Source organism: Eublepharis macularius, chromosome 3 (genome assembly GCF_028583425.1).
Source record: "Eublepharis macularius isolate TG4126 chromosome 3, MPM_Emac_v1.0, whole genome shotgun sequence".
Taxonomy (NCBI): domain Eukaryota; kingdom Metazoa; phylum Chordata; class Lepidosauria; order Squamata; family Eublepharidae; genus Eublepharis; species Eublepharis macularius.
In genome coordinates, this window is record NC_072792.1 from 73,902,113 (window position 1) to 73,916,020 (window position 13,908).

The 13,908-nt window shown below is 42.9% G+C and overlaps 1 protein-coding gene across 1 annotated transcript in view; it reads right to left on the reverse strand.

Moving 5' to 3' along the window:
* Nucleotides 1-2,994: 2,994 nt before the first annotated feature.
* Nucleotides 2,995-13,908, reverse strand: part of PCYT1B (phosphate cytidylyltransferase 1B, choline) — a 57,605-nt gene continuing 46,691 nt past the window's right edge. Inside the window, exons 7-8 of the mRNA XM_054974044.1 lie at nt 9,027-9,215; nt 2,995-3,709 (exon numbers count right to left, since the gene is read on the reverse strand). Of these exons, the coding sequence (XP_054830019.1) occupies nt 3,497-3,709; nt 9,027-9,215 (402 nt within the window). The 3' untranslated portion in view covers nt 2,995-3,496. The remainder of the gene's footprint in view (nt 3,710-9,026; nt 9,216-13,908) is intronic.

Here is a 13,908-nt window from a genome sequence, read left to right on the forward strand (position 1 = left end):
CTGGCTGATCTCACTGGTGATTTATTTCTGATAGGAAGACTTCAGACTTGCACACGTGAAATACAAATATGTCCTGCCAATAAAACTACAGAACCTTTCTGTGCCTGATGAACACAGGGAAATTTTCATCAGCTCTTCCTTTCATATGCACAAGACGCGAGTCTTTCATAACAAAGGCCATTTCCACACGGCTTACCTGCTTGCATTATGTCCTGGCAGATTGCGCAAAAAACATGGAAGATCACGTTTTTTCGCGCAAGAGTTGCGCAACGTCACATGACGTCGCGCAAATCTCACGTGAAAAAAAGCGATCTTCTGCGTTTTTTGCGCAGTCTGCCGGGACATAACGCAAGCAGGTAAGCCGTGTGGAAACGGCCCATAATACAGTGTACATGAAGGTGTAGTTATTTCTTTAAATATACAGAAAACAATCCCTCCTGTTATTTCAACTGCCTATTTGGGGACATTTCTTGAACAATTGTTAAGGAACTTTATAGGTCAGGCAAAGAGTTTTATCTATTGGAGGCAACCCCTCCTCCTGGAAACAGATCCTCAGTATAAAAACCTTATTAAAGTGTCCTTTTAAGACCTCACAAAATCAGCCTGTAGGTTGTGGAATGGCTCTTGAATGTTTTCTGTAAGATATCTGACAGCTTTTCAATGTTGATTAAAGCAGCATGAGTTTTCACACACTATAAAACTTGCTCAGAGTCACTGTATAATTAACTAGCTTGATGTAAAATTTGTTATTTCTGACAAATAATTCAGACATTAAGAATTTGTAATGGCTCTCCATCTTTAAAGGCTCCCCTTCATTCTGGGCTTAGAGAAGACGGGTAAATTTGGGTTGCCTTTGTGATTTTGAGGAACATGGTCACCCTTAAGTTCACCCTCTGAACCTTCATGTTCAGAGTCCTTTAAAAGAACTCAGCAGACACCATGATGAGCTTTTTAAAAACCCCATTTAGTTATATATACACAAAAATAAAGGTGGGTCTGAAGAGCGGCACCTCTAATTGTATTAAGGATTCCTATACCCTGTACTTATGTACATATTCAGTTGAAACATATTCAGGTACAAACCTGCAACTATTTGTCATATTTGCTAATGACTGGCTTTACAAAATAGACCTACAACAATGTATCTTGTATAGGAAAGGCACACCATATCAACAGGCAATTCATAGGAGAAGAGTTTGGAAGCCCAAGCCCATATATATTTCCAATATTGAGGTGCATAAAGAGAGAGACATGAATTTTACAGTTATCACAGTTAAGAGGCATTCTCTGTGTTTGATTTTTTTTAAAAAAAGTAGGATGGCATTAGCTTTAATATTTAATAAAATATTTTAATTTAAGTTGAGCATTTGTTCTGATTCCATATCTATTGTAGTTTGTTCTCCCTGACTTATGGACCCGTTATTCAGGTAAGCCAGTCTGTCTAATATAGAGGTGGGTTCTATGATGAGGATGGGATAGACCAGTCAGTTGCTTATTCCAGGCACTAGAAGATGAAACTTCCAGAAAATGTTTATGAGTCCTTTGTAGAAGATATGGTGCTTAAAATCATCAGTGACTTGGATACTTAACAAATAGCTCTAACGCTAGCCCCCTGCTCTCCACTGCTTTTTTGTTTGTTTGCTATTTGTAGCATCTTTATATGTGGAAGAGCTAGTTTATTAATCTCTGGGTCAGGCTAACACAGCCAAGTCAGACACAGTCCACTCCATGTGGTCTGTCAGGTGTCTAACAAATCCCATGCATTTGCATCCAGAATAGGCAGCAAAACCAAGACATTTATGGAATCTCTTGTGGGACCCTATCAATAGCTGTGGTGCTGCATTTGCTTCATAGATCATATTGTACAGGCTTGGTTTAGGCTGCAAATTATTCATTTCAGAAGGCAAGGAACTTGGAAGGCTTGTGGAATATGCTTCAGACACAGTCAAATCAGTCAATAACAGCTACTCTTTGTGGAATGATGAAGAAGGGCTTTGAGGGAACTTCTGTTCCAGGTAACTGGCCTAAAGAGATGGTGGCTTGAATACATTAAAAAAGAGCCACCCTGATGCCTCATTGGACATATTGTGAAAAGCCCTCAATGCCCATTGATCTCCACACATTTACATTACTTTACAAGGTGAGCTTCTGATGTTTGGCTTTGGCATTTCATAGCTAGATGTGTAGACCCCAGTGACACAAGCTGCAACAACTGCAAAAGGGAACCCAAGCTGGGTCTATGCAATGAATATACAGTTTCTTCAGTGTACTTATGTACTGCATAAGTGTATGTATAGAACATATGACATGGGCATGCTTTTGTAGTATGAAAAACATTTTTAAAACGTTCTATTGGTTTTATACTATACAGGATGGAAAACCATAGTGGGGCATATAGTGCACTGTTAATTTTATTCTTAAAATATGTTCCCATCCAGAAAGAAATCTAATGGAATTCAAATTCTAAAGTAATGGTTTGCATCCAGGGGATTATTCATGGATTCATGTATTTTCAAAGATTAGCCCATGAAGCTGTCTCTGGTTGGCTCAAAGAATGTCCAAATAATGGGTGCAGATGATCTATTTTTGCATTTCTTCTTTAAATAAATATGCATCTGTGGAAATAATTTTAAAAAGCCAACTTGTGGATATGAAACCTTATAATAGAAATAGCCTAGACCTTGGATATTGTGTGGATAAAAATAAAGGGTCTGATCCCCATTGTAAGAAACAGTAATTAGGATACTGCTCTCTGGCCATACAGCTTTTCAAGCAAAACCAAAGGAAACTCTGACCAAAAAAGTTAGTTTCTGAGGCACAAGCAAAACATAAAAAGAATTGACCGAACAAATTGCATTTACATTAAAGGAACTTTGCCATATACAAAAGCCTGCTCAACAAGCAACATTCAACAAACTCAGTCAGATCCAAAGAGTGTCCACTGTGGAAGATAGAGAGTTCAGTTTCATTTGCATGGTTTTATTTTGGGGTTTCTTGCTTTCCTTTGCTTGCAATGAGGGAGCTTTTTGCTGCTTCCATGTAATAGTTCTCATTTGATCTGAAAAGGTCCAGTTTGTAGCAGTTATGCAATTGAGTTCAAATGTAGTTACATCTGGTCTAGCAAAGGGATTGTCACTTAATTCTATGCACCAGCTTGCTTCCTCTCAAACAGTGTACAATTCTCTTTTATGCAAGACTCCACATAACTCTTCAGCAGCTTTAGCAGCAAACAACTGGAACAACACAATACATTTCTCAGAATTGTTGGTAAAGAACTCAGATATTTTGCATATTCTTTTAATCGTTCACTGCTGGTCCAGCAAACCACACCCACCCCCTTCTGTAAGTACCTGTGCTGTAGCTGAGATCTTCAGTGCCCATGTGGTACCCCCTTCCCATTTCAGAAATACCCAGTGCATTGCTTTTCTTGTTTCACCCACTTTACTTCTAGATTAGAGGGCCATTTTTGTATTTTGAGTCTCTTCTTTTTTCTTTTTTACTTTTCATCCTCATCTCCCTCACTCATGCTGCTAATGGATGCTGAGGCAGCTTTTGGAGATGAAGGAGGTGATGCTTTCCTGAAGAGCCAGGGAGAAGGGGGAGATGGAGACCGTGATGGGGATCGTCCTCGCGTTGGACTGCTTGTAGGACTTTGCCTTGGAGACAAAGCTTGGAGCATGCGGCCACTTCTCTCTTGAAACATCTGCTTCTGGAAAATGAAACAAGTGAGCAAAACAGTCAACTTGGAAGAGCAGTGATTCAGAATGGATCTATATGTTGCAAAAGTCATCAGTGGAAATCGCAGATTGAGATACCAAGATACCATACTTAAACATGTGATGTTAGTTTCAGGTAAGGCTGCTGTGTCGGTCAGCTGCAGAACAGCAGGCTTTGAGCCCAGTGGCACTTTACAAATGAACAAAATTTTCAGCATATAAGCTTTAAAGAGTCAAAGTTATCTGCAGAAGGGAGCTTCAAATCTCGAAAACTTATATATGATGATGTGACTGCTGTTTATAAGAAATAGAAGAAAGCCATTTTTTTCAATCAACTTCAACTTTTACATTTGCGTTACTGATATCATAAGAACTAAACACTATTTAATCGGGGGGCCCAACTCTTTTGAGTTTGCAGGAAAATTTGGAATTCTGAAACAGTGTGGCGGGCGCAGCAACAAAATGGCTGCCACAAAATGGCTGCTGCAAGAGGTGGAGCCAGCCACATAGTGAATATCCTTGTGCTATGGAAGTAGGCTTTCCAGTTGCCCGTCAGTGGCAGGCAATCTCCTGGGGATGTGCCCCATTGTCTGCAGATTGCAAGCATTTGGCAGGAGGTGGCAAGCCCCCTGGAGATCACCTGCCACTAGGGTTCCCAGGTGTCTGCCTGTGGAGGGCAAACTCCCTGGGATTTGCCCCCTCATCTGCCAATCAACCAATGATCAGCAGGAGGGGGTGAGCTCCCAGAGCTTGCCCACCACGAGCAAGCACCTTAGGGACGTGCACCAAGTGCACACTCCCAATAGGTGAGGTAACGTCACTTCCAGAATTGACATTGTTGTGCTGGCCTTGGGAGTGTCCCCGCACTTCATTTGGGGCTGATTTGGGTCCAAAACATGCCAAATCATCTCTGTGTGGTCCACGGGAGCACTCATGTGGCCGGCACAGTGACATCACTTCCAGAAATGATGTCATCGCATCAGTTCCATGGCATGCACAGCCATGCCCAGCACAAGGTAAGTGCCAGGGACTGTACCCTCCTGGCGGGAGAATAAAGGGACCTGGCAACCCTACCTGCCACTAGCAGGCTATCTCTGAAAGCGCACACCACATGCACTTCCAGTGGGGTGCAACAATGTCACTTCCTGAAGTGACATCACACCAGCTGCAGGCATGCTCCCATGCTGCGCTGGGGCCAATTTTGGCACCAACTGGGCCAGAATTATCCCCACATGAAGCATGGGAGTACAACCATGGCTGGCATGATGACATTACTTCCTGGCAGTGACATCATCACACAAATGCTGGGAATGTGCACGCCAAGCATGTGTGTAAAAACAAATACACAGAAGGCACAAGGTAAGTGTCATGCCCCCCCCGAGGTTATAGGGACCTGGCAATCCTACGTGGAAGCAGCTTCTGCCAAAGCAATGTTTTTAAAAATCTGCATCGCCAATCAAATCTCCAATGGGCAATCAGAATCTATGCTTGGCAAAAGTCTCACCTAATCCAACCCACTTTCTAAAAACATTTGGCAGGCACCAGAAAAGGTGTTGGCAGGCACAATGCTGTCCAAAGGTACCATGTTGGGGATGGGTCAAGACTGGAATGACATGATCTCTACAGCCCACTCCAGTCTACATCCTGGTTGCAGAATTCTGCATCAAATGAATTTTCTGAACTCTTTTCAAGGGCAGCCCCATGTAGAGTGCATTGCAGAAATCTAATCTAGATGTAACTAGGAGCCAAGCTACAAGAGACGAATTAAACGAGGAGGAGCATGTGAAGGGAGTCACAATGTTAGCCGGGAAGCTGAGTTTTAAAAGAGTTCAGAAGGCTTTGTCAATTTCCCCTCTCTACAGAGCCAGAGAGATCCCTGCTCAGAGGGTTTGTTAACTTCCTCTTTGCCTCTGGAAGACTCTGTCAGTTTCACTCCCCCTTCTAAGAGGCAAAGAGGAAATTAACAAACCCTCTGAGTAGCATCTCCCTGCCTCTGTAGAGAGGGGAAATTGACAAAGCCTTCTGATCTCTTTTAAAACTCAGCTTCCCAGCTAACATTGTGACTCCCTTCACGCTCCTCCTCGTGTAATTCATCTCTTGTAGATGTATTGTCGAAGGCTTTCACAACCGGAGAACGATGGTTGTTGTGGGTTTTCCGGGCTGTATTGCCGTGGTCTTGGCATTGTAGTTCCTGACTTTTCGCCAGCAGCTGTGGCTGGCATCTTCAGAGGTGTAGCACCAAAAGACAGAGATCTCTCAGTGTCTGAGAGATCTCTGTCCTTTGGTGCTACACCTCTGAAGATGCCAGCCACAGCTGCTGGCGAAACGTCAGGAACTACAATGCCAAGACCACGGCAATACAGCCCGGAAAACCCACAACAACCATCTCTTGTAGCTTAGCTCTAGGACATGAACCACAGAGGTGAGTTTCCATTTGTAAATAGCAGCTTTAGGAGGGCCCAATTTGAATTAGGACTATAGGGCATGGGAAGGTTAGGTCTCCCACACACCCATGCAGTCTTCTTGACTTCAAAAGACACCCTGAAACTGTGATTTGCCCCATGAAGACAGTGCCTATATGTTTCCACAGTGTAGGAAATACAAGTTCTAGGAGGGTAATTTGTGAATACATAATGGAAGGGGTGTTATCCCTGCATGCCACAATCTCCATCCAAATTGGAGCTTTCCACCAATGAACACTGAGAAATTTTTAGCCTTGTTTTTAATGGGCAATGCAGCCCTTACCCCACCTGTTAGAAATTACATATGGGCTTCAAATCTATTAGTTCACAAATAGTTAATAGTATATTAATGGATACACATTTCTGACTTGAGAAGTGAACATTCCCTGTACATCTAATGTCAACATTGAAAGCAACTTTTGATATGAAAAATCAGTGTTAATAATTTTGACACTAATAGCAAGTTATCATAAAAAACTCACTTTTTGCAGTTATTGACATTTTTCTCCCAGAACACCTGAGCTTTACTATAATTAATTTTTTCTTCAAAACAATACCAGCTTTGATTTCACTTTTCACCAGATAATTTTATGTGGCTTGGCTCTGTAAAGGCCTTCATATAAAATTGTTTCCAGTTTCCTGCTCTGTTACTCTCAGGCTCAGAAGAAAGAAAAATTCTTCTCACTTTACACTTACATATGGCCAAATATGTAAAATTGAACTTGCCCATCATTATTACTTGTTTGAAATAGTGTTGCTTTAGCATACAATTTTTTTTGTAGTTTTGACCAGTTCCTTAAGATAAAGAGGCTCTGCTCTATTCCCCACTACCATAACAAAAACTTTTAAAAGGATGTAGCACCCTGGGGGCAGGGGGCGGGGAGAGCAGGGGAACAGCAGGATTTGAATCCAGTGGCACCTTAGAGACCAACAATAGAGTCTTGACAGCACCAGCCCAGTCAATTACTTTCTTACACAGGTTGTTTTATTTACTAATCCATGCACCTGAAAGTGTAGTTAACTTCACTCCCCTCAGAGTTACACTGCATTTCATGGAAGAAATGCTACGATGCTGTAATCAGCCTCTTCCCTTCCCCTTCTTTTCCTGCCTTGGATTGTCTTTTTAAATTCTGCTCCTATGCCCTCTTCCTCCAGCCAGTCTCCTCCCATTTCCCCTCCCTCCCTTTTTATCAACCCAGTTCTACAACTGGTCCTTGAGCTAGCTCAATCCTCCTCTGTTCCCTCCCCTTAGAGCCAAGCTACAAGTGACGCCTGACACAGGTTGGACACTTGTCAGCTTCCCTCAAGTTTTGACGGGAAATGTAGGCATCCTGGCTTTACAGCTTGGCTCTCCATTATAGCTGCAAGACCAGGATGCATACATTTCCCATCAAAACTTGAGGGAAGCTGACAAGTGTCCAACCTGTGTCAGGCGTCACTTGTAGCTTGGCTCTTAGTCAGCCCTGCTCTCCTTAGCCATATCCCGCCTTAAACCACCTGGGCCCAGACAGCCACTGTTCTCCCATCCAGGCTTATTCACTGCCTCAGTGCCTTCTGAGCATCCCTGTGGCTGACTCCCAAAGCTGCTGAGGTTACCTTGGCCACACCCTCCTGCTCCTGGTCACACCCTGCCCCACTCACATAAGCCTTGCTGCCGGGCCCAAGGGTTTGTCGTGCCCTGCCAGGCAAGTCATTGCTGGGTAGTCTGCCACAAGGAGATTAGACAAATTCATGGAGTACAGCATCATCAAAGGCTATTAGCCATTATGAATATATGAAAACACCATGTTCAGAAGCAGAAATCCTCTGAATACCAGTGCTAGGAGTCAAAAGCAGAGAGAGGTTTTGGACTCCATACCCTGCATTGTAAGCTTTCCATGGGCATCTGGTTGGCCACTGTATGAAATAGGATGCTAGACCAGATGGACTACTGCTCCAACCCAGCAGGACTCTTCTTTTGGATAAGGGATTGGAAGGAGACATGGCTCAGTGATATGCAGAATGCCATAGATTTCATCCCTGGTATTCATTTCAGTAACAAACATGTTTTATCCTGTCATCAGGGTAGATGGGACATGATGCCATTTGCCCTAGTATGACAGCTTATCTTTTACCATGTGTATTCTTTTCTAAGGCTACTTAGATGTTTTTATCCACTTTAGCTTCCTAACTGGAGTACCTTTTTTGGGAGCATCCATACTACGTTGTGTTATAGTCATGCTCCAATCACATTTTCCCCATCCTTGGTACGCTCTTACTGTATGAATAGTACGGTCGACATGCATTATCTACATGGGAAGATGAGCTATTATCTCTCTGTCAGCCCCTTGCAAATGCCATTTTCTCCACTGTACTACTGGAGAGATTTTAAATGCTTTTAAAAAATGGTGCAGCAGGGGGGAGAAATGGAGGAACAGTGGAGGAAGGTGAACAGAAAACTCCCATGTGGAAGGTCCCTTGCCAATGTGAAAGCCTCTGCGTGCAGTAAATGCAAAATGAGAAACCTCACTGTGTGGATACAGCCAGGTATAGGGCCTCCAGGGGGCTCAGTACTGGGAAAAGAGCACAGGGTTTAAACTTCACCCAATGCTAGTTCTTATCCAAAGTCCTGTTTAAGAAAGTTTAAAGAAATGGGAGATCTGAGTGTGGATTTCCAACATCTCATTTATTTGGACCCCAATATTCATAGTCATAATGCATGTAATATAAATCACCATGCAACTGTAATTATAATACTTCTAGTGCAAAGAAGTACTTGGTGTACCATGACTCTAGGCTCTGCTGCTGCCAACAGAGATGGAGTAAATTACAAGTATATCAAACATTTCATAGAATAGTGACGTTTTACCCAAGCTCCATCTGGTCCAAACAACTCTAAGAAGTTGCCAATAAATTCTCTGGATTTTTCTTCCCATTTCTGAATGAGATCATGACTTTTTTCTTCCACTCGATTCACAAATTCTTTAGATTTTTCTTCAACATTCTTCACTTTTTCCTTCATTTTATCTACCTGATTCTGAAAACGGTATTTCTTCTCCTGGTAAAATAGTAAAAACAAAAAAGTCACAAAACATGAAAAAGATCTTGATTGTGCTAAAATGATTACCTAGTCAGGAAGTAATCTGAATAGCACTAAAATTAGTTCTAAATATTCAGTATGCAATCTGAAAACACCACGGGACTGCTGACTACTGCCAAGAATAATATATAATATTTAAAAATTATATTTATTTATCCATGGTTTTCTCTATTGTTCTAAGGGAGAAGTAGAACTGTTTTATTAGATAGTGTTGCTTCATCTTATTACAACAAATAGATACGTGGTAGCAATCCTATTTTATGCATTATGCAGATTGAAGTAGGAAACTGAGAGGATAGAATACTAGACGGTGTCACCTCAAACTACAAAAACATGTAGCATATCAAGAAAAAAAGATTTAGTTTAGCTCTACTCCTGTAATATTGATTTACCACATACAAGGAAGGGTTGGGGTTTTATGTTTTTTTTGGGGGGTGGGGGTTGCATGAGTGAGAATTCAAAAATTTGAGAGTCCAAAGTGGTACAGCCCACAGTTCTTCTCAGTCTACCATCTCATTCTACAAAATGAGTAGAAAGTCTTGGTCTTTGGGGGAAAATGTCTGTCAACTGCCTTTTTTTGCCTTTAAGATAGCAATACAGTGAGCCATTTTTGTTTTGTTTGTTAACTTCTTGTGCAACCCCCGGCAGAAGGGTTTACTAAGTTCTCTCAATGGAAAATCAAACTGCTGCTTCCCTGATTGTTCAGTGGAAGAGCCAGGAGGGATGGCATATTGAAGGCAGGCTGGGTTGGCTGGCATATTGGCACGCCCCCCAACTTAGAGTGGCATCACTGGCATCAACCTGAGTCTGGGCCTTTTTCATTTGGGGTTCCCACTCTGTGGAATGGCTTCCTGAAGAGGTGAGGGCTGCTCCCTTGCTGGAAGTCTTTAGGAGACTTCCTTGTTTGCAAGGGCTTTTGATGGGCTTTGTGTAAAGAAACAGACCTGCTTGACCATTGTTTGTGTGAGTATGAGTAAGTGTTGCCAGTGTGAGAATGTCTCCACAGTGTTGCAGCATGGGCATTGTTATTGAGGCCTCCAAGGTGAATAGGGCTGGACATTCCAACTAATTAGACTTATCTAACCCAGCTATGCTTCTCAGAGGAAGATGCTCATGGCACTACAATGTGGACCTGGCATAGCTTTGGAATGTCAACACGTCATTCCTGCACACTGACTTGTTAATGAGATCTCCTTAGGTTGTAGGCAGTTGGGGAAAGTAACTTCTTGCCTGTGCCACCTTCAGCCCTTGGTCTGCCTCTGTTTTGGGGTTCTCTTTGAGGCCCTTACAGAATACAGCTTTGACTTCATCCCTTGGGCTTTGAAACTTCATGCTCATCAAGAATGCTGTTACCCTACAAGTTGCCAACATGGTTTAGAATGGCAAATGACTATACCAAGGCTGATTCCAGATGGCTCTCTGCATTCTGAAACGTCGCGCGTCGTCGCACGGAAAACGCGAAATATCGCGTTTTCTCGCGTGAGTTTTGCGTGACCTCGCACAAAACTCGCGCAAGAAAATGCGATATTTCGTGTTTTCCGCACGACGACACGCGACGTTTCGGAATGCAGAGGGCCGTCTAGAATCAGCCCAAGTATAGGGTTAAATTTTTATTGTCTTATCTATCGTTTTACCCCACCTGCCATAATATAAGCTTTTGATGCACATTATTAACAAACAAAATGTTCTTCATAACTGTGTGGTGTTTCTTCGATCCTTGGCTTCAATTTAAATCAATGCTCAGGCTACCTTTGTAATTTTTTTGTTCGATGCTCAGCCCATCTGACTTTCAGGTAACACTGGTAAAGTCAGAGGCTTGTTTTCCCCAGTCTCTGGACTACAGCCACTTGGGGAAAATGGTGGCAGGCAGTATTACCATTGCTCTGCTCAGGGGGTGTTCTGTTACGATTGAGACTTTAATTCCCGATTCTACTGACTCTCCTGGACTAGTGGGTTTTGTTGTCTTTACGCTATGAAAAGCAGGGCATCTTTTCAGTGGTGAGGAAGGGATTGGGAGTTACTTTATTCTGGTTTTAACTTGTAATATTTCAATCATTATTGTAAGTTGCCTTGAACCAAGAAAGGTAGGTAAACATATTTTAATAATTAATAAAATTTTGTGCTTGCTTTGTTCTCCTATCCATGTAAGATGGAGGGCATAGAATTGAAGAACAGGCCACTATTGTACAGACTGGGAGTCTCTCTACACAAGACTTCTGACACATGTTCCTCACATGCTAAGAAACACAATGTTTGCTGGGAAATGTAGTTTTAAAAGGCAGTGCCGGCAGAGATTGCTCTGGAGGGGATGGATTCTCTCACACTCTCCACCACCTCTGGCATGCCAGACTGTCTTCCCTTCTGGCGCCTTTGCCCTGCTGAGGCTCAGTTAATTCAAAGTTTTAAGCAGCGAGGGCAGCAGGGCAAAGGCTCTAGAAGGAGAGATATTCCGGCACACCAGAGACGGCAGAGGACTGTGAGAGAATCCGTCCCCTCTGGAGCAATCTCCACAGGCTCTGTCTTTTAAAACTATGCTTCCTGGCTAACATTGCATCTCCCAGCACTTGACGAACACATGCCAAGGTGTCTCGTGTAGAGAAACTCTGAGTGAAGGACAGCTCTTGGGAAGCATGAGTGAGAAGAGGGGGAAATGAAGATTTGGGGGGGGGTGGAAGGGATGCAGAACAAAATGAGAGTCTGGAAAGGATTAATGAACTGAAGAGGGAAATTTGGGTTGGAAATGCATTTGTCAGGATACATTAAGTACAGCTAAACATTCAGGGAGATTAGGTTAGGAAATTAATTTAGAAGGATTAACAAAAAGGGAAATTAATTGGGAAGCACAGTGATGCTTGGGGCACACATACCACCTCTGCATTGTGCGAAGTCTGTGGTCAGGGAAAATTAGTTGTTCCCTTTGACCCAGTACTCTAACAGTGCCAGGCCAAAGATTTGTTGGAAACATCCCACCAAGGCATGACAGCAACAATATTTTTTCCATTATTTGACACCAAGCATGTTCAGAAGGGTTTTCCCCCCCCAGGTTTGACTCTGTTAGAAAGCACACAGGTTTTTTGGACCTTGCATCCAGTATTTTCAAACAGGGCTTCTAGCAGGGGAGCTGAGCTTGGGAGTTCAGCAAGAGAAGCCGAGAAGCAGGAGAGAATCTCTCTAGTTTGAATTTCCTGAAAAAGGACATACACGTTCTACATCAGTAAGGGAAACAGTGTACTGCATTATCTTTCCTGCTACAGAAATCTGCACAGATGCAGGTAAACACCCTCTTTCAACCCTAAAACACCATTATAAAACCAAACCAGTTGAGAAGGTAGAAATCTGAGTGGGGGTTATCCACAGTATTTTGCAAGGACTCTCAGATGCATTGTTATTGTGAATGTGTGCCCAGTGTATGGTGCTTTTGGTTTGCAGGAAACACATTGTTCCTTTGAGACTAGGGTTGCTGATCTGGAGAAGCTGCGGGAGAGAGAGAGGTTTGTGGATGAGACCTTTGGAGACCCACTTGAGCAGTCCCACTCCTGTGCTGACAGCTGTTCTGCTATCAAAGAAATCGAGAGTTTCAAGGTTGGACAGCATCTGGCTGGAGAGGGACATGAATTTGGATTCCTTCCTTTGATGAGGGATCAATTTTGTCTGATATGGAGGATACCTCTGTGGGGTTGGGGGGAGGTGGGCTTTTGGTAGTGCATGTTAGGAATATAGAGAGCATGGGTATGTGACAGGCATTTTGACCACATGGTGACTTGTCTGCTTGGAGTGAAGGTTGTGGCCATCACATGCTGTCTAGATAGATTAATAGTGCTGGGGGAGGAGTCAACCACTGTGGTGCATGCTGGCACCAATGAAATTAGGAAATGTAGCTGTGTGGTCCAGGAGGAAAAATTTAGGTTATTAGGCAGAAAGTTAAAGGCCAGGACCTCAGAGGCAGCATTTTCACAATTGCTATTGGTTCCATAAGCAGGGCCAGCTAGATAGGCACAGATTAGGGGGTCTCAATGTGTAAATGAGAACGTGGTGGGGAGAAGACGGTTTTAGATTTGTTAGGCTCTGGGGAATTTTCTGGGACATGTCAAACCTGTACAAAAGAGACATGCTTTGCTTGAACAAAAAGGGAATGACACTGCTGATACTGAATATCAAAAAAGTGGTACAGCAGCTTTTAAACTAATCCTGGGAGAAAGCTAACAGGAACTGGGGAGCTTCATTTTGGAACAACTCAGACTAATAAGATGATAGTGAAAACACTCAGGGTAATATTGGTAGGAGCACAATAAAACTTTGGAGTGAAAGTTGAATGGCAAAGGAGGGCCATGCAGAGACAAACGGACCAAGGGAGGTGAAGGGTGTTGGAGAGGGAATGCTTTAAAGGTGTCTATATGCCAACACTAGACGCCTCTGAGCCAAGTTGAAGGAGCTGGAGTGCTAGGTGTTAAATGACAATTTAGATAGACTGGGTGTTTTAGAGATCTGGGGAATGGGAAAATCAATGGGGTACAGTCATCCCTTGGTACAATAAGCTCTACAGGCATGACAGAGAGGGATGTGTCGAGGGAAGTGTTGTGTCGTATATCAAAGAGAACCAAATAAGATAGAAAACATTAGGGGAATGAAATCCCCAACAGAAGCAATATGG